Raw genomic sequence first — 20,346 nt, 5'->3', positions numbered from 1 at the left:
GCAGGAGTGGAGCGGAAGGAATCTCCTCCGCCCTCTTCGCCCTCCAGGCCGCCTGCACTCCCTGCTGCCCGATCTCTGCACCAGCCCGGGCATCTCCTCCCACATGCCGGGCACTGCCCCCAGGGCCTTTGCACCTGCTGCTCCCCCACTGCTTGTGTAAGTAGTCTGCTCCAGGTTCCTGACCCCTGCCGCCCACCCTTCGCTGCCCCGGGCCCTCACTGTGTCTAGTACTCGAGGGCTGCCTGCTGGGCATGGGCCAGATGAGTGGAGAGCGGGCCTCACCTGAGATGAGGATGGGGCACCTCGAGCAGAGGGACAGCTCTGCAGCCCTGGGGGACACGAGGAGGGCCCAGGATCTCTGCCACCCTCTCCAGGGCCCCTTCCACCTGCTGTGGAACTGGAGGTGCTGTCTCTGCGGCTGTTGCGGACTGCTTCCCCTGGGACAGGAGGGGCTGGGGGCCACCAGGGCTCTGGGGTCAGCCGGCCCCTGCCCCGGGCCCCGGCCTCCAGGAGCACTGACCCCATCCTCCCTCTGCAGTTCATGGCCTCCCACGGGAATGACGTTGCGAGGGACACATACGAGTCCAAAGTGCCTCCCTTCTACTACCGGCCCACGTTTTCCGACTGTCAGTAAGTCACAGCGGGGTTCTCTCAGGGGCTGGAGTTGGGAGGACCCACTGGGCACTGGCTGCCACCCTCAGAGCGGGGGCGGATGGCCGAGTCCCCAAGCCTGGTGATGGGGTGGTAGCCGGTGGCTGGAGGGAGGGCAGTGAGGCCTCACTGTGGGTCTCTGCATGCATCTCCGGGGGCCTCAAGTGCCCCCAGGTGGTCAGAGGAGGATGTTGAGAAGGTCCGGGGGGTGTCCACCCCGTCCAGGCTCCCCTTCTCCCAGCATTTCTTTTGTTTTTTTTTTAAGATTTTATTTATTTATTCATGAGAGACACAGAAAGAGAGAGAGAGACAGAGACACAGGCAGAGGGAGAAGCAGGCTCCACGCAGGGAGCCCGACATGGGACTCGATCCAGGGTCTCTAGGATCAGGCCCTGGGCTGAAGGCGGCGCTAAACCGCTGAGCCACCAGGGCTGCCTTCTCCCAGCATTTCTTGACCTCCCTGAACCCCCTGCCTCCCTGGGCACCGCCCCCCAGGACGCCATGTCCCTCTGTGCTTCCAGGGCAGGACAGGCCCCTTGGGCATCACTCAAACCCCCCAACTGGCCTGCCTCTGCTCGCCGCTGTCCACAGTGGCGCAGCCACGGCTTGGAGATGACAGCTCTCTTTTGACAAGGGTGCTCCCAGGGCCCAGAGGGGTTGGGTGAATTTCTTAGGGTGACACAGATCCCAGCAGATGAGCTGGAACCAAGACTTGGGATGTGGGTCTCCTCTGGGAGTTCCCAATCCCAGGCAGGCAGGTGGGAGACCTGCTCTCAGCCACCTGCCTGGGGCAAACTTCCCTTGCTTGCAAAGAAGGGGGAGGACCTGGCCGGGGACATGCTGCTGATGGCCACAAGGTCTCTGGGGACAAGAACCATTGCCAGGGACGACCCCCCCCCCGCCCCGGGGCAGGTACCGGTCACATCCTGAGCCCCCCTGCCCAGCCACTTCTGGGCCCACGGGGAATCTGGAGCCCGAGGCCCTGCCTGGCCATCTCGATATGAACCATCGAGGCCCAGCAGCTGTTGGGATTTTCACTTCAGCTGCAGGCTGCTCCGTGGTCTGCTTATTTGCATGCGTGCCCTGTATCTCCCTTCTGAGTGTATGACAAGGGACAGACTGGCCCGCAGGCTGTGTCCTTGTCACAGGATGCCTGGCAGGTTCCTCCGTTCCCTGGTCCCTATAACATGCTCGCAGAGACCATCCCTGCCTCCACCACTCCCTGTCCAGGTGACGGGGCATCCTGGGAGGGAGCAAACTGACCCCGGGCAGGCCTTGCCTTCCAGAAGCCTCTGCTAGGTGAAGTTTGTGGGAGCTGAGCCTGCCACCATCCCCACCCTTGGGAGGCACTCAGGCCTGCCCAGGCCACGCCCCTGAGGCCTAGGGGGGTGCAGATGCCTGCAGGGGTGGGGTCCCAGCCCCTCACAGGGAAACCTGACCAGGCAGCCATGAGACCAGCGAGGAGTGGTGGCCAACACACTCAGCTCACTGTGGGGTGTGGTTGGGGGCAGGCTGCGGATCCCATGTAGACTGTGGGGTACAGTGTGGGGTGGTGGCAAGGGGCATGGTTTGAATCACTCGGTAAACTGTAGGGTGCAGCATCCCCACCGAGGAGCAGGGCCCCTTGCAGGATGGGGGTGCAGCAGCCTCAGGGTGTCCTGAGGAGGAACCAGGGGATGTGTGCCCCCTCCCCAGCCTCCTGTCTGGGGCTTGGAGTTCACGGGCAAGTCCACGAGGAGACCACGAGGAACGGTGCTCAGAAGACCTGGGGATGAGGTCACACTCACGTCAGGCAGTGACTCAGAGAGAGGCGGGCATGGGCCCCCTTCCTGTGTCTGCCCCCCGCCCTCGGGTTCAGCCCTGCCTCTGCAGGAAGAAAGTCAGCAGGGCTCCTCCCAGTTTTGCTTCTGCTGTAAGCCAGCCCTCTGCTTCCCTCTTGGGGGCCCGGAAAGAAGGCCAGAGCCCAAAGGTGCCCCTAAGGTGCCCCCAAGCCCTCAGTGGGCAGGGTTCCCAGCTGGACGGGGCAGGGACAAAACCCCGGCCAGGTCAGCTCACCTCCTGGAGGCTGGCCATTGGGATGTGCGGGGCGCGTCTCCTGAGCCCCCTCCTGAGCTTGCACACGGCTGTCCTGTGTCCAGACCCCCTCTCTGGGGGCGCCCCACTCCAGCCTGATGCATTGTGACGTGTTAATCCACAACCATCTTCCTTCCGAATGGGCCCATCTGTAAAGTGCTGGTGGTTAGGATTCCAACATATTTTTGGGGTGGTGGATGCAATTCAACCCATAACCAGGCCAGAAATCAGGCAGATTAAATGATAGGAGGTCTGGCTTTGCCTTGGGGAGTTCAGAGGGCACAGGCAGGTGGGGACGGCAGCCGTGCCTGGGTCCTCAGTTTCCCCATGGTACAAAGGAAGAGAGCGACACTGCCTGGTGAGCTGCCCACCCTGCGGGAGGGGAAGCAGGCCCCAAGGGCAGTCACCTCCCCAGGAGGGAGAGGCCAGGCCCAGGCCTCTGGGCAGAGGGACCTGAGCGTAGGACTCTGCGGCTGACGGGACCAGGGCAGCAGGGTGGTCGGGAGTGGCGGTCCGACGCCAGCACCCCGACGTGGTGGATGAGCCTGCAGACAGCCACGCTCCTGCGGGGGGTTCCACGGATGTGCCCCCAGCTCGCACCAGCCTCAGGGGGCGGAAGGAAGGGGTCTGCTGCCTGCCTGGCGCTAGGGACGCCCCGATGGGCTGTGGGAAGGTGGGAGGCCCGCCCTGAGTGGGGGCAGAGCGGGGCGCTCCAGGGCTGGGCAGGGTAGGGTGGGGGGCTCCCAGAGGTGGTCACCCTGCACACCTGGCTGCCCCCGGCTCCAGGCTCCAGGCCGTGGCAGTCCGTCTGAGCCCTAGCTCAGACAAGGCTGGTGCCATGGGGACATCCAGCTCTGCATTTGCTCTGGGTTGCAGGGGGGGGCACCCATGTTAACCCCGAGGGCCCTGGCACCAGTGGAGGAGCCCTGAGGCCTGTCTCCCCCAAGTTCCTGAGAGCACAGGCAGGTCTTCGGTTTCAGGAACAGTGTCAGACAGGAGTGTGGGCCTCCCTCATCATGAGGCTTGGTGCATAGTGGGAACCCCCTTTGGTGCTGGTTTTCCCTGGTATAGGAGGCTGGCCAGATGGCCTCAGCAGCTGGGGAAGGGTGCACCCTGGCCTTGCCGGGGCCCCGGGTGGCTGAGTGGCTTGGGAGAGCTCTGCTGGGCAGGGTGGGGACTCCCCCGGCGCCTGCTCCCCCAGCTTCCTCCTGCTGCTGCTGGGAGCCTCAGGGACGAGGCACCCAGGCCAAGTGCTCCATGCAGGACGTCCAGCACAGACGGCCACACACCCCGCCCGATTCTGTGTACGCACAGTGTCCACGCGGCAGTGGGCTGTGGCTGGGGGCCGGGTCACGGGGGTCCTCTCTGGGGTAATGGCGGTACAGCCTCGGGAGAGACTGGGACCTCTGTTTTTGATGCTTTCCGTGGCCACATTTGATGATACATGAATTGGAGCTAGTTTTTTTTAAAGTTTATTTTAGTCATTTCTACCCCCAACATGGGGCTTGAACTTATGACCCTAAGATCAAGAGTTGCATGCTCTACTGGCTGAACCCACCAGATGCCCCTAGAACTAATTTTTTTTTTACATGTATTTTTAAAAGATTTATTTATCAGGCGCCTGGGTGGCTCAGATGGTGAAGAATCGCCTTCAGCTCAGGTCATGGTCCCAGGATCAAGTCCTGCATCGGGCTCCCTGCTCAGCGGGGAGTCTGCTTCTCCCGCTGCCCCTCCCCCACTCCTGCTCCTTTTCTGTCTCTTGCTCAAAAAAATAAATAAAATCTTAAAAAAAAGGAATTGTTTATTTATTTTAGAGCACAAGCAGGCAGAGGGGCAGAGGGAGAGTCCTGAGCAGACTCCATGCTGAGCACAGAGCTCGACGTGGGGCTCGATCTCCTGGCCCTAAGATGAAGACCTGACCTGAAACCAAGTCAGGTGCCAAACTAACAGAACCACCAGGTGTCCCAGAGCTAATTTTTTTTTTTTTTTGAAGGGGAGGTATTAGTGGTAAAACTATCTGATTAACAAATGATTTAAAAATCAAAGCTGGTGGCCCTTCCACCCTGCCTTCTGGAGGCGGTGGACACGGGTTCCTTCAGGGGCCTTGTGCCCACGGGGTTCCAGGAGCCTCCGTGAGCCCCGCGGTCGGGCTCAGCACGATGCTCACTCTCTTCCCCAGACTCCTGCGGGAGCAGTGGATCCGGGCCAAGTACGAACGGCAGGAGTTCACACACCCCGACAAGCAGGAGCCCTACTCCGCAGGTAAGGCCCAGCCCCCTGGGCCCCTGGCCCTCTGTCCCTGTCTCTCTGTCCCTCCGTCCCTAGCTCTCAGTCTCTGGGCCCCTCCTGCCCACTCCTGGCACTGGCGACAAATTTCGGATCTGGAGGACGGCTCATTGGTCTCGGCTGGTGTCAGGTGCTGGTGTCAGGTGCACCCGGGCAGCCCTAGCTCAGACAAGGCTGGTGCCATGGGGACAGCAGGGCTGCGCTGGGCTGTGTGTGGGGTGAGCAGGTGCGGCGCGATAGGACCAGAGGCCTCGGCCCAGGTGGGAAGGTGGGACTTGGGCCTGCCTCTGGGACCTGGAGCGGCCCTCCCAGGAAAAAGTTGGGTCTGGGTTCCAGAAGTGGGGGTGCGTGTGGGGCAGCAATACCGACAGACCTCTCCACTGCGGGTATGTTTGGGTCCATCCCAGGCACTCAGTCCGCGACAGCGAGTCTCTCCCTCTGCCTCCTGCCACGCGGAGCTCAGGAGGTGGTAACAGCTAATGACAAGCTGGGGTCCTTCCTGCCTAAAAGTGTATCCCTGTCTCAGGCCCAGGGTCCCCCACAGAACCCATTCCTCCTAACTCCCGGTGCCACTGGCCGTGCTTCCTCTTGGGTGTGAGACATCAGGCCAGGGGCAGGGGGACTACAGGAGGGCACGTTAGCAGGCCCCGAGCCAGGGGCCTTGAAGGCCACTGCTGTATAGACGGCGGCTTCTCCATCAGCCCCTCCAGGGCCGGCAGAAGGAGCAGAGGCTCCCATCCCACTTGCCTGCACCGGGGCCCTCGCCAAGCTGTCACACAGGGGGGAGCCCAGTGCACTAGGACCCCCCGTAGGGACCCAGGACCATGGTCCCACACAGCCTCTAAATCTCACCTCACTGCATAGACCTCCCCAGTGCCCCCCACATGCCCTCCTGGGTCTCCCAGGAGGAAGGACATCCAGGGGCCCCACACCCCAAGGCCTCTGAGGCCTGGCCGGCCAGGTGCCCCTAAACCTAGAGCCTGCGCAGGCCCCTGCTGAGATGGAGGGAGCAGGTCCCCAGCACCTCCGAGTCCCCTATCACCAGCCCCAGTGTCGGGGTGGGGGAGCAGGTGCACCTGAGGGCTGGTGACCCCGGAGGTGTCCCTGGCCCTGCGGTTCCTCTGAGCCCCTCCCCCAGCCATGTGAGGAGCACCAGGGGATTCCCGTGGGCACTTCCTGCCACAGGCGCACTTTCTCAGGCTCAGGGGATGACACGCCCACCTGGCCACGTCGACGCAGAAGTCTGGCCCCTCCGACAGGGAGGAAGGGAGACCGACACCGCAGGCTCGGGAAAGGCCCTGGCCCCGGGAGCCACACAATGCCCAGGCTGGCGGCTGCGACCCCCATGGGTCAGCAGGGCTGCTGGGACCTGCAGGGGGCTGGGGCTTGGAGGGTGAGTGGGGTGCAGCCCCCCAGCCGCACCCGGGGCCTCCTGAGGGGAAGAGCACAGTTGTCTGGGGGACGCCAGGCACCAAAGCTGGACGTGAGGGCAGCAAGATAGGCCATAGGGCGCAGATCAGGGCTCAGCCCTACCGACAGAAGAGGTCCACTGATCACCAGGAAGAAACGGGGCGAAAGGGACCGTCAGCAGGCAAAGGCCCCCACAGAGAGGGGTGGCCTGGGCCACACTGGACGCCAATAGCCGTGGAAGCTGGGGGGAGCGGGATTTGCACGTCTCAGCATGTCCTCCCCTGGGCGTGGATGGGGTGGAGGAAGCGGGCCTGGCTGGCGGAGAAGCTGTCGGACCTGCTGCCCCTGCCGTGGACGGGGACCGGTGCCCGGACGGCGTGGCTGCCATGGCATTCCTGCCGGGAGGTGCAAAGCCTCGCCCTGGCCCTGAGGAGACGCCAGGCAGAGCCCGCCCGAGGGACCCTGACCGGAAAAGCTGACCAACACCCCTCAGAGGTGCCAGGCCTGGAGAGGTTGGCACGTGCGGGCCCAGACGGCATTGCGGGGCCACGGGGCCCTCGTGAGGCCGCCGGGAAGGGGGTTAGTGGTGTGGTGCAAGGGGACTGTCCGGCTCTGAGGACCCGACCGCGGCCACCTGCGTGCGGAGCCCCCTGCTGGCTCCCCTCGGGTCAGTGCCCAGGCATCCGAGTGCAGACAGGCCAGGCGTGACCCCGTGTCAGGGAGCGGGGTGAGGAGGCCACAGAGCCTGGCGCTCCCTGCCCTCGGCCAGGGTCACGGGTGTGTGCAGATAAGGCGCCTCCACCTGTGCCACCCCGGCTCACGGGTGACCCGGGTGACAGCTGCTCCTGGCTCCCGCCCCTTGCCACGCCCCGCCCCTTGCCACAGCCTCAATGACCGCCTTTCACGGGGTGGACAATGCCCCCCTGTTGTCCCTAGGGCCAGGCCGCCAGGCTGCCCCCAGTCACCGACAGACACGGCACTTCCTGCCGGGGCTTCGGCCCCCTCCCACGGCCTCCCCTCTGTGCAAAGCAGGGCTGGTCCCAGAGCTGCCGCCCCGCCCCACTGTTGTCCTGTCACAGAGCGAGCAGAGCTGGGGGGCTGAGGGCTGGGGCCTCCCTGCGTGTCAGAGCCCAGCCCTGTGCCTCAGTTCCCCTTCTGTGTAGCAGGGAGGACACGGTCCTCAGTGTGGGGTTGTCACTGGAAGCATGAACTGGTGTCAGGTGCGGGGCACCCAGTGGGCATCCTGGGGGTGGCTGGTGCGCGTCCAGTGGACTGAGGGCATTTGTGGGGTTTGGCCTATGTGCCCCTCCCAGCCCCCACTGGACTCGGGACTGTTGGCCACTTCCTGCAGCATCCTCTGCGTGGGGATCGGGGTGTGGGGCACGTGGAGTTGGCCGTGCAGAAGGTTGTGCCAGGCCCCCAGCGAGGGGCTGGGGTAGCAGGGAGGGAGTGACAAAGGAGGTGAGGCCGGGCCCTCACGTCAGCCTCTGGGGGAGTAGAGCCAGGTCCTGGCTCTGTGCCTGGAGGACACCTTTCCTCCGGGCCTCCCCTGGCAGAAGCCACATTGCCTGGGGGCCCATCTCCTGCCTTGGGAGGGCCACCCGGGGTCTGGCCACAGAGCACCCAGCCCGGGCCACCTGGTAAGCCCTGCTGCCCCCAGAGCGAGGCCGCGTGTCCCTGCTCCCGTCAAGAAATCAACATGTCACCTATTCACATAAGCTGCGGTCCAGCTGCGAGCCCCGTGCCCCAGGCGGGGGACAGTTCTATGAGCTGTGACAAAGGCAGGTGGGTGACAGTCCCGTTCTGTGGGCCACTCTGCCCCATGGCCCAGCCTCGCACCTCTTCCAGTGTCATCCACGGATCCAGCTGCGTGGCACCTCTTGGGCCTGGTTCTGTCCATTCACCCGAGGTCGCCCCTTCCTGGGCACAGAGTGGTGTTGAGTGCGCAGAGGAGTTCCCCAGCCGGGGGACGTTGGGTTGTGTCCAGTTCGAGACCCTGAACGCTGTGCGCAGGCTTTCGTTCTCTCCGGGTCGTGTGAGAAGCAGATGACACCTCCTCGTTAAGTTAAACAAGTTGACCGCCCTGTCCTGCAGGCCGTCCGGCAAAGGAGGGGCCGCGGCCCGTGTGCCTGCCTGCACTTGGGACCGTCAGTTTTTGTGGCTTGGTTTGGCCGTTCCGGTGGGTGGGCAGTGGGGTCCCGTCACCCCTGGTGGTGCTGAGGATCCTGTGTGCGCTTCCTCCAGGCCGTCCACGGGGCTTCCGCGAGGAGGCAGCGCGTAGGCCCCGGGGGCTGCGCTGGCTCTCCCAGCTTCCAGGCCGGTGGTGCCAGAGCCAGCACAGGGTGGGGCCTGGCACACAGTGGGTGCTGGCTCGCGCTAGGGCCCAGCACGCGGTAGGGGAGGGCACACAATAGGCACTCAGCAAATGCTGGGTGAACCATCTGGCCTCTGCCCCAGGACTGGTCAGTCCTTTGGGAGAAAACGGTCCCCTGGCACAGCTGAGCTCCAGGCGTGCATGTCAGGAGAGCACCCCGGGCTCCATCCTGCTGTGTGTGCTGCGGGATCCCCCTCTCGCAGGGGCGCGGTGGGCAGGGGCGTGGGGAAGGGCGGAGCAGCACAGATACCCCGAGCCAGCGTAGACGCCACGACAGCTCAGAGCCCTGGAGTCTGCAGGAGCCTGCAGGGGTCTGGAAACTGTGGCATGGCCGGGGCCCACAGCCTGGAGGCCCTGGGTGTGGTGGGAGGGAGCCGCCCCAGGCCAGGGCCGGCAGGCGCACCTCAGGGGGCGGCCGGGTGCGAACACGGGCAGGCTGCCCGCTTCAGGCCGAGCGCCAGCCGAACAGCCGTCCCGCTGCTGAGGCCAAGTCAGGGACCCCGGCCAGCGCGCGTCCGAAAATATTGCTGCTGCTGTTGCGGTGCCTGAAATTAGGCGTCCTGGCGGCTGGCTGTCGGGCAGCACACGGCGCAGGAGCCAGACAGGCTTGGGGCCAGCCGGTCCCTCCGTCGGCTGCAGCCAGTGGGAACGGGGTGGATGCTGAGCCGCCTCCCACCCCACTGAGCCCCGCGCCCGGCGCGTCCTGAGGCGCTGCTGCCACCTGCTGGGCCGGGTGGGCAAGGCAGGCGGGCAGCCTGCAGAGGGTCAGCGCTTGGTGGCAGGTGACCTTGGACCAGGACCTCGCGTCTCCCTGCCTCAGCCTCCCCTGCTGTACCATGAGGATAACAACTCGGAAGTCCTTCTGGGGCCGGAACGGGATCATGTGGGTGAAGTGCTCAGCCAGGGCCTCGTCATGGGCGACGCGCAGGGGTGCTGGTGGGGACCGTCCTTGCAAATGTCACCACTCCAGCTGCCGGGGAGCAGAAGCCGCACTGGGGTGCTTCCCTGTGTTTGCGGCCTGGCTGACCTGCAGGCAAGTGGACTTCCAGCTTCGCCCTGGGTTGAGCGCTCACACGGCCCGGTGTGTGCTTGGGGACACAGTGGCGCTGTGCGCAGGGAGTCCGGGGACACAGGCTCCGAGAGAAGAGACGCAGGGACCTCTGAGTGGGAGCAGAGGGGCGAGGCCCCATCTGGCGCTGTCCCGCGACAGACTGAGCGGCACCAACTGCCCCTCCCGACGCCGGGCTGCCGCCTTCTTAGGGCCGCATGACTCGAGAACAGAGAAGATGGCCCGCGTCTCCGTGCCGTCAGGGAGCGGCCTGCCAGGGCCACGGGGGGCGGGGACGGGGGGCGCAGCTGCCAGGGTCCCAGCTCCACGGGCGGCTAAGAGGACGAACGGTGGGCCCCACCCGCCGCCCTGGCCCCCCCTCCCGTCACGGGCGGCCCCGGGTGGCACTGCACGGGGAGAGCCCCGAAACCCAGGACAGCAGAGACCGTCGGGCGGCTTGTGTGGGAACCCGCAGACCCTGCCTGTGACCAGCAAACCCCCGTGGATCGCGCCAACGGGCGTGAGAGGAAGGAGCTGCGGGCCCGGCTCACTGGGCACAGGGTCCTGGGGCGGGCATCGCACCCAGGGACGGGACGGGACGGGACGGGGTAGAAGTCACCAGGAAGCATTCCCTTCCAACCGCTGCCGGAACAGCTGGCTGCAAAATTTGTGCCTTAAAATGACAGACTGACCGTCCCGAGGGTCGGGGGCTGCAGTGAAGGTGGGAGCAGGGCTGGCTCCTCCCCGCGTCTTCCACTCCTGTTTCCGTGGTCACTTCTCCCGCTGCCTCCCCTGTGCGAGGACCCTTGTAGTGACCTCAGGCCCACCTGGACGACGCAGGATGCCCGCCCGTCCGCAGGACTCAGCGGCGGGCGCCCTGGTCCGCTCCTCCGCCCCCCCCCCCAGGGTGGCCGCACAGGTGCACGCTCCAGGTGCGCGCAGGACCCTGCACACAGGGTAGCACACTGCACCCCCCCACGTGTGTTTATTGCGCCTCCAAAAAGAAAAAGGTTAACACCCCAAGAGCAAGCAGCAGTGGGCAGCCTGTGGGGGAGGGGGTGGCCCCGGGTCCCGGCACCACGGGCGAGTCCGGCTGCACCCACCATGCTTTGCAGCCCTGAGGCCACCAAGACTCCTGGCCGCGGACCGGAGGGCTGGCTGGTGTCCTGCCACCTGCACCCTTTCTGCGGGTCGGAATGACGGCCTCCGCGCCCTGACCCTCTGACCTGCACCCTTTCTCCCCAGGGTACCGAGAAGGCTTTCTCTGGAAGCGCGGCCGGGACAACGGGCAGTTTTTAAGCAGGAAGTTTGTGCTGACGGAACGAGAAGGTTCCCTGAAGTATTTCAACAGAAACGATGTGAGTCTGGCCCAGGGCCTGCAGAGGGGGGTGTGCTGTCCCCAGCTGCCCCCTCCTGTGGGGACCCCCATCCGCCCACACCCCTTGATCACAGTGGCTCCCTGGGGCCGGGCCTGGGTCGGTCATGGTGGGAACAGAGATGACAAGCCCTTCCCCGCTGGGCTGTCCCCCGCCTGAGAGGGGCGGCCAGGCAGGTTGGGAAGACCCTGTGGCCCACCGGGGCCTGCCCCTCTCCAGACAGCTCCAGGTCAGAGCACGCCCCCATGACACACAGAGCCAGCCCCTGGGGCGGAGAGGAAAACCAGGCTGGCAGGGGTGGGGGCACACCAGACAGAGGAGGGGTCTGCCTAGGAGTTGAACACTCGCCCTCCTCATCCCCGGGGAGGGGACTGCTGTTACCTTGGACATACAGGTCGGGAGGCCCAGGCCCAGAGAGGGTTAGTAACTTACCCCAAGCCACACAGCACAGCCAGCACCCACAGGCCCACCCTTGCTTCCAGGCCAAGGAGCCCAAGGCCGTCATGAAGATCGAGCATCTGAACGCCACCTTCCAGCCAGCCAAGATTGGCCACCCCCACGGCCTGCAGGTCACCTACCTGAAGGACAACAGCACCCGCAACATCTTTGTCTACCATGAAGACGGGAAGGTGCGTTCTCGGGCTGCCTGGCAGGGGTGGGGAGCTGGGCCGCCCCACCCACTCACACCCAGAGCCTCTGCCCAGCAGCCCCTCTGGGTCCGTCCTTGTGTCCACTGGCGGCCCCTCCTCCTCATTGCTTTGGTGCGTCCGTTTCTACCTTCAGAGCTGGGCTGTAAAGGGTGAAATGTGTCTGCACTTCAGATGCACATGTCTGGCGACCACCTCTCAATCTTTTATAGTTGAAACACGCATCAAATTCATCATTTTCACAATGTTTGAGATATGGTTCTGAGGTATTGGGTACATTCATTGTGCCGCCGTCCCCCCATCTAGCTCCAGAACATTCTGTCCCCATGACACACTGACCCCCGGCTGCGCCCACTGTCTGCTCTGTAAGTCTGACAATGCCAGGACCTCGTGTGCGTGGTGTCCCCGTGTGCATTCTGGTCTGGCTTGTGTCACTCGACCTCACATCCTCAGGGCGTGTCCCCGCGGTAGCAGGTGTCCAGTTCCTTCCAAAGGCTGTTGTGTGTATGGACCACATTGTGTTTATCTGTTCCTACCCTGATGGACAGTCGGGTTGCTTCCACGGGCTGGCTGTCACGAAGGATGCTGCTATGAAGTTGGGGGAACAAATCTCTCTCTAAGATCCTACATTCAATTCTTCTGATTTTATAGCCAGATGTGGAATTGTGGGATCACGTGGAAATTATTTTTTGGGGAGCCCTCCCCACTGTCGTCCACAGCAGTTTCACAGTTTGCATTCCCACCAACCGGGCACGAGGGTTCTCATTTTTCACATCCTCGCCAACACCTGTTTCTGGGTTCTGATTTTAGCCATTCTGTGTGTGAGGTGCTATCTCATTTTGGTGCAGATTTGCATATCCCTGATGATGAGGGATGTTGAGCATCTTTTCATGTCCTGCTTGACCACTTTGTACGTCTTCAGAGAAAGGCCTATTCAGGTCCCATTTTGCTCATTTTGGATTTGGGTTGTTTTTTCTGGCTTCTCTATTTATTCTGGATATTAAGCCTTTATCAGATACATGACTTGAAAACATTTTCTTCCATCCTGTGGGTTGCCTTTCACTCTGTGGATAGTGTCCCCGGAAGCACAAAATTTCAGAGTTTTCATGAAGTCCAATTTCTCTTTTTCTTTTGTTGCCTATGCCTGTGGTGTCAGATCAACAAAATCATCACCATATCCAATGCCATGAAGCTTTTGCCTTGTGTTTTCCTCTAAGATATTTATTGTTCAGGTTTTACATTTAGGTCCTTGATCCATTGAGTTAATTTTTAAAAATATTTTATTTACTTGAGAGAGAAAAGAGATAGAGCATGGGGGTGGGTGGGTGAAGAGGGCAGCCTCAGATGGCACTGAGCAGGGAGCCTGACGGGGGTTTGATCCCAGGCCCCCCCTGTGATCATGACCTGAGCCAAAGGAGCCACCCAGGTGCCCCTCCACTGAGTTAATTTTTATATGTGGTGTGAGAGAAGAGTCCAACTTCATTCTTTTTCATGTGGCTATCCAGTTTTCCTAGCACCATTTGTTGAAAACGGTGTTCTTTCTGGGGATCCCTGGGTGGCTCAGCGGTTTAGCATCTGCCTTCAGCCCAGGGCATGATCCTGGAGTCCCGGGATCAAGTCCTACATTGGGGTCCCTGCATGATGCCTGCTTCTCTCTCAGCTATGTCTCTGCTTCTCTCTCTTTCTCTCTCTCTCTCTCTGTGTCTCTCATGAGTAAATGAATAATCTTTTTTTTTTTTTTTTTTTTTTTAAAGAGTGTTCTTTCTTCATTGAATGGTGTTGGCACCCTTTCTCAAAAAAATCATTTGACCCATTTCTGGGCTGTCTTCTATTCTGGTCTATGTCTGCCTTTATGCCAGTGCCATGTTATTTAGACAGTGACTTTGTAATAAGTTTTGAAATTAGAATTGCGATTCCTCCAGTTTTGTTCTTTTTTAGAATTCTTTGGCTACTTGGGTTCCCAGATATTCCAAATGAATTTTGTCAAATATGTGTTATGCATCAACTGAGATGATCACGTGGTTTGTTCTTCCTTCATTCTGTTGCAATATGTTACACTCATCCATTCCCATGTTGAACATCCCTTGCATTTCAGGGATAAATCTCACTTTGTCATGGTGTATGGTCCTTTTTTTAAAAATTTTTTATTTATTATTATTTATGATAGTCACACACAGAGAGAGAGAGGCAGAGACATAGGCAGAGGGAGAAGCAGGCTCCATGCACCGGAAGCCCGATGTGGGATTCGATCCCGGGTCTCCAGGATCACGCCCTGGGCCAAAGGCAGGCGCCAAACCGCTGCGCCACCCAGGGATCCCTGTATGTTCCTTAATATGCTGCTGAACTCTGTGTGCTAGTATTTTCTTGAGGATTTTTTTTAAAAGATTTTATTTGAGAGAAAGCACATGAGCAGGGGGAGGAGCAGAGAGAGGGAGACATGCTGACTCCCTGTCAAGACCTGAGCCAAAGGCAGACGCTTAGCAGACAGAGCCACACAGGTGTCCCCTAGCCACACTTTAAATACTTGGTTGTCAAGGGCCATTTCTTCACTGCAGAAAGTTCTATCAGACGGTGCTATGTGAGATCTGACAGGAGGGGGAATTCAGTACTTCACAAATCAGGACACAGCAGCAGCTCAGCTGAAAGGTCTCACATTTATTACTGAACCAACCTACCAGTATAGAGGCATAGTAACAGAGAGAATCATTCCCTTGATAAGACATGTCTACTGGCCAGGTAGGAAGGATGTTTCCATGGAAATGATTCTGTTTCTTGAGGATTTTTGCATCTGTGTTCACAAGGGATACTGGTCTGTGGCTGTCTTGTATTTCTGTCTGGCTTTGGTATCCAGGTTATGCTGGGTGAAATACAGAACACCGCACAGAAAGAGTTGGGAGGTGCTCCCTCCTCCTCAGTTCTCTTGCATAGCTTGGAGGGGATTGGTGTTGGTCATTAAAGGTGGAGAATTCACCAGTAAAGCCAGCAGGGCCAAGGCTTTTCTTGGTTTGGGAATTTCCGATGTCTGATCCCATCTCCTTCCTCGTTCATAGGCCTCTTCAGATGGTCCACGTCTTCGTGATTTAGTCTCGGTGGGTTTTCTCTTTCCGGGAATTTGCCCACTTCATCTAGGTCACCCCGTTGTTGGCGTACAGTTGTTCACGGAACCCTCTCCTAGACCTTTTTAGTTCTGGGAGTGGCGTCCCCGACTTTGTGTCTGATTCTAGTGACTTGAGTCTATTTCTTAGTCCATCCAGCTCGAGGACTGCCGATCCATCAATCTTTTTGAAGAACCGACTTCTGGTTTCATTTCTTTTCTCTAGTGGTTCTCTTTTCTTTATTTCATTGATCTCTGCTCCAGTGTTTATGATTTCTTCCCTTCTGCCAGCTTTGGGTTTAGTTTGTTCAGTTTCTCGTCTAGCTCCTTCAGTTGTAGATAGGTTGTTGGTTTGACATCCTTTCCTTCTGGATTTTAACGCCAGCACGTATAGTTACAGATTTCCCTGTTAGCAGCACCGTGGCTACACCCCGTGTTCTGGCGTGGCGTTCTGTTTTCCTTCATCGAATTTCATTTCATTTCTAATTTCCCTGGTGATTTCCTCTCTGGTTTCCACTGGTTGTTTAAAAGTGTGTTAAATTTCCGTGATGTTGTGAATGTTTGTTTTTTGTTGACTTCTAACTCCATCCTGTTGTGGCCAGAGAGGATATTTTGTATGTAGCCTACCTTTTAAAATCTATGAAGACTTACCTGAGGCCTCACGTGTGGTCGATCCCATACGACAGTACAACGTCCAGTGGGCACCGGGGAGGAACGCGTGTGCCATCCTAATTGGGTGGGCCGTCTGGTTGGACGGGGTTGGTTGCTGGGGCAAGTCCTCCGTGTCCTTACTCCTGTCCGTGTTTCTGTGCATCACTCTGAGTGCAGCATCACTGTCTCCAGCTGTTATCCTAGGCTGGCTAGTCCCTTCAGTTCTGTGGGGTTTTGCTTCTTATGTTTTAATGGTCTGTGCTCAGGTGCGTAAATGCTTGTAATTGTTAGATCTTCCTGCTGTATTGAGGATTTTACTCACATGTACTGTCCTTCCTCGTCCCTTGTGACCTTTTCCTGACTTAGTCTGTTTGTGTGATGTTGGTGAAACCAGCTGTCTCCTGGGGACTGTCTGCACGTAACGTGTGTTCCCATCGTTGACTCTCAACCTGCTGTGTCTTTAGATCTCACCTGAGTCTCTCGTAGACAGCCAGTGGTCGCAGCACGTGTTTTTATCCATCCCGCCGTTCTCTGTGTTGACTGGAGAGGCTCTTTCGTTTACCTTTAAAGGGAACGCTGGTGAGGAGGGGCTTCCTCCTGTCCTGTGCGTTCTGTGTTGTGTGTGGCCTACGGCTTTTTTCTCCCTTGTTTCCTGCATTCCTGTCTCCTTCTGTGTTTAGTTTTTTAGTGAAATGTTTAAATTCCCTCCTAATTCCTTTTGTATATATTCTATAGCTCTTTTCTTTGTGGTTGCCATGGGGATTACATTTAGCATACTAAATTTATAACCTTCTAAATCAATTTTATAGTTTATTTTTAAGATTTTATTTATTTATTCATGAGAGACTACAGAGAGAGGCAGAGACATAGGCAGAGGGAGAAGCAGGCCACCCATGGGGGGCCTGTTGTGAGACTGGATCCCAGGACCCCTGGGGTCACAACCTGAGCCAAAGGCAGATGCTCAACCATTGAGCCACCCAGGCGTCCCATTGATTTTACAGTTTAATTTCAGTAACATGCAGAAACCTCCTTCACAGCTGTGTGTACACACCTTTTTGGTTGTCAGTGTCAAAGTATTACATCTTTACACACTCTGTGCCCCAAGATATAATCATTCTTTTAAATGTACTATTTCCTAATGTACGTATAAAATAAGATTTGCAAATACAAACAAGTTTAGTAATGGTAGCTTTTAATTTTTGATTACTTTTTTGTTTAAAAGCATGAGTCTTTTAAATCCTATACAGGAGAGTTACAAACCTTTCCTGAGATCCTCATGTCTCCATACGGCTTCAGTTACTACTGTTCTTTCATCTCATCCTTGTTCCTGGTCTGAGGGGGAAAGTGCTCAGTTGTTCCCCAGGGTGTGTGAGGTCAGCTGTAGGTTTGTCCCATGATAAGGCTTTATCACGTCAACATGGCCTGTCGAACCTCACTTTGTTTTTATCGTGAACAGATGTTGTATTTTGTCAAATGCTTTCCTTTGCTTTTTCTTCATACGTTGAGATGATCATACAGTTCCCAAACCTTTTGTTGATAGGACGTATCCCGTTGACTGGTTTGTGAATGTTGTGCCATCCTTGCTTGCATCCCTGGAAGCTACTTGCTAGGGGTGAATGATCCTTTCAACCATATTGTTGGATTCAGTGTGCTGGTATTTTGTTCAGGATTTTTACATCCTCATGGATGCAAAATTTTGCATGGCCTGTAGCTTTTTTCATAGTGCATTTGTCTGCTTTGCTATCAGGATAATGCTTGCCTCATAGAAAGAAGAAAAGCTTCCAGATTCAGTTTTTTTTGCAATAGTTTGGGAATAGTTATTAACCTTTTTAAAATTTTTGGTGAAATTCACTAGTGAAGCCATCTGGTCCTGGACTTTTGTGTGTTGTGAGTTCTTTGATTATGGATTCCATTTTGTTACTAGTAATCGGCGTGTTCAAATTTTCTATTTCTTCATGATCTGGTTTTGGAAGACTGCATGCACTGTTATGTGGTATTAACAGGTTCTAGGCAAGACATGAATCAAAGCACGTGGGCCAATCTTTAGCTTTATCCGGAAACCTCCACTTTCCTTGGGAGATTGAGCCCAGGGCCCTTCTGTATGTGTAGCATGATGCTCTGCTGGCCTGAGTCCCCAATGGCCCTCCTTCCCTCAAAGAGGGTTGTGGACACCTGCTGTGGGCTGGGCCCTGTGCCTGGACACAGGTAAGCCTGTTTGACATGGTTCCACCCTCAGTGAGTGATTGCAGTTTGCCAGTAGATACAGGCATGGATCAGCGACAAGTGACTAAAATCTCACCTGTACTGAGCGCTGGGAACAGGGACTGTGAATAATGGGGCGGGGGGGAGGGTACTGCATCCCAAGGGTAAAGACAGGTACTGGAGTGGCATGTGCAAAGGCCTTGTGGCCAAATGCAACAGGACATATCTGAGCAGCTGACAAGGTGGAGGCTGGCAGGAAAGGAAGGGCAGAGCCTGCAGGGCCTGCGGCCATGCTGTGGACTTCTATCTTTATTGGAGATGCAGTGGTGTCACAGCCCAACTTGAACTGCCGGTGACCCTTCCAGTTACCATGGTTTCAATGATCTGAAGGAGTCCTGAGGGAGGTGGGAGGCCTGGCCCCAGGGGTTGTGGGGAGACTGGAGAGCACAGTGGTGAGGGCAGGGCCCAGAGTGTAAGTCACTGCCTGGATTGGGAGTCCTGTGCACCAGGCGGGGAAGACAGTGCAGAAGGAGACACTGCAGCACTGGGCCAGCCCAAGGGGACAGGCCTGGTGACAAGGTGTAGTCAGCAACTTGTGGGGTGTGCAGCAGGTGGGTGTGGCAGAGGAGGAATTGTGGCTGTGGTCCAGGTGAGCATAGAGTGACCCCTGTGGGCAGCACGGGAGCCCTAACTGGCGTGCAGATGCCCCGTGGCCGGCAATGGCCAGGTGTTGGCAGGGGAAGGAGCTATTTGGGTCAGCCAGGGTTGGGGCAGAGTCCAGCATCTGGTGGGCAGGGGTCCCTGGAGTGGGGGGCAGGGCAGCAAGGAGAGGTAGGGGCTGCGGGTCTACCCTGTCCAGTGAGGGACTTTGGCTCACGTAGAGCCGCACTTGAAGATGGGAGGCAGCAGCTCTGGGTGGATTTAAAAATAGACGAGCCTCACTCTGGGCGACATGTGCCGTTTGTAAAAATAGCCCCATCTGAGAGGAGAAAAGCCACCCGTGCCCAAGCTACATCAGGGCCTGGGGCCGGCTGGCCATAGCACGGCCCGCTCCCAGGCCCCCAGCCACCCCGGGGCCGGCCTGCAGCACACGCCCGCGCTCCCGCCTGTGCTCACGGCAGCCCTCCCCCGGCACACAGTGGCGGGGAGTCTGGACAGTCCAAGGGAGGCAGAGCTCACGGCCCCGCTGGCGGCCAGCCCCGGGGCCGAGGCCCACACCTGCCTCCCACCCACAGGAGATCGTGGACTGGTTCAATGCGCTCCGTGCAGCCCGCTTCCACTACCTGCAGGTGGCGTTCCCGGGGGCCAGTGACGCCGATGTGAGTGGCGGCTCCTTGTACCTGCTGGGGGATGAAGGGTACCCCGCTAGCCTGGGGTGGTGGGCGGAGGGCTGGCCAAGGGCTCCCACACACCCCCCTCCTTTATCCTGGGACCTCTTGGCCCAGTGGCAGCGAGAAAGGGGGGAGGGGGCCCGTCGGGGAGGGCCCCAGCCTGAGCCCGTCTTCTGCCCTAGCTGGTGCCCAAGCTGTCCCGGAACTACCTGAAGGAAGGCTACATGGAGAAAACCGGGCCCAAGGTGGGTCTGACCGGCAGCCTCCACGGAGATCACCGTCCTGGCCACCAGGGTCTGGGGTGGCCTTGGAGGGTCAGAGCGCCTGCAGCGCCCCGGGCGAGGACTCGGGGTGTCCTTGGGTGCTTCTAACAGGTCCCGTTGGTGCGGATGGCCCGGGACTGTAGCGCTCTGGCCCTCTGCATCGGCCACTGTGTGCAGCACGCACGGTTGCCCCCGCAGCCCAGGCGGGGCTCTAACTGCCCCCAGGGAGGAGTGGCGAGGAGGAAGCGGTGCGGAGGGCAGGGGAGGGCCCCGCCATGGGAGGAACGACCAGCGCAGAGGCCCTGGTGCGCCCCGGGCGGACAGCCCGCAGGAAGCGGGAAGCAGGATGAATGAGCGTACGTGGGGGGTGAGGGGGAGCTCGTGTTCCTCAGGCTGACTGGCCGCACCCGGCGCGCTCTGACCCGCAGCAGACGGAAGGCTTCCGGAAGCGCTGGTTCACCATGGATGACCGGAGGCTCATGTACTTCAAAGATCCCCTGGTAAGGGCGGGTCCGGGCTGGGGTCAGCGGGGGCCCTCGCAGGGGGACGTCTCCTCCCCCACAACGCTGAGAAGAGTGGCAGGCCCACGTTTGCTGCCCATGGGCTGTGGGGACGAGGAGCAGGAGGGAGGGCTGGATCTCGGGGGTCCAGACTCACAGGACCCCCCCCCCACCGCCCACAGGATGCCTTCGCTCGTGGGGAGGTCTTCATCGGCAGCAGAGAGAGCGGCTACACGGTGCTGGACGGGCTCCCACCGTCCACCCAGGGCCATCACTGGCCACACGGCATCACCATCGTCACGCCGGAACGGAGGTTCCTGCTGGCCTGCGAGACAGAGACGGAGCAGCGGGCCTGGGTGGAGGCTTTTCGGAAGGTGGTGGACAGGCCCATGCTACCCCAGGAGTACGCAGGTAAGTGCAGGTGGGGGCTGGGGAGGGAG

General features: G+C 59.2%; 1 protein-coding gene across 3 annotated transcripts in view; it reads left to right on the top strand.

Annotated features, from left to right (window-relative positions):
• ADAP1 (ArfGAP with dual PH domains 1) overlaps positions 1 to 20,346 on the top strand; it is a 54,219-nt gene that overhangs the window by 31,238 nt on the left and 2,635 nt on the right. For 2 of the 3 annotated variants that reach the window (XM_072836665.1, XM_072836667.1), the window contains exons 3-10: positions 539 to 630; positions 4,904 to 4,986; positions 11,088 to 11,200; positions 11,701 to 11,847; positions 19,048 to 19,131; positions 19,326 to 19,388; positions 19,799 to 19,906; positions 20,089 to 20,317. In XM_072836665.1, coding sequence (XP_072692766.1) covers positions 539 to 630; positions 4,904 to 4,986; positions 11,088 to 11,200; positions 11,701 to 11,847; positions 19,048 to 19,131; positions 19,326 to 19,388; positions 19,799 to 19,906; positions 20,089 to 20,317 — 919 coding nt within the window. The remainder of the gene's footprint in view (positions 1 to 538; positions 631 to 4,903; positions 4,987 to 11,087; positions 11,201 to 11,700; positions 11,848 to 19,047; positions 19,132 to 19,325; positions 19,389 to 19,798; positions 19,907 to 20,088; positions 20,318 to 20,346) is intronic. The other variant, XM_072836666.1, reaches the window with a different exon arrangement.

This window comes from Canis lupus, chromosome 8 (assembly GCF_048164855.1).
Source record: "Canis lupus baileyi chromosome 8, mCanLup2.hap1, whole genome shotgun sequence".
Lineage (NCBI taxonomy): Eukaryota > Metazoa > Chordata > Mammalia > Carnivora > Canidae > Canis > Canis lupus.
This window is presented reverse-complemented; position numbering and strand designations above follow the sequence as displayed.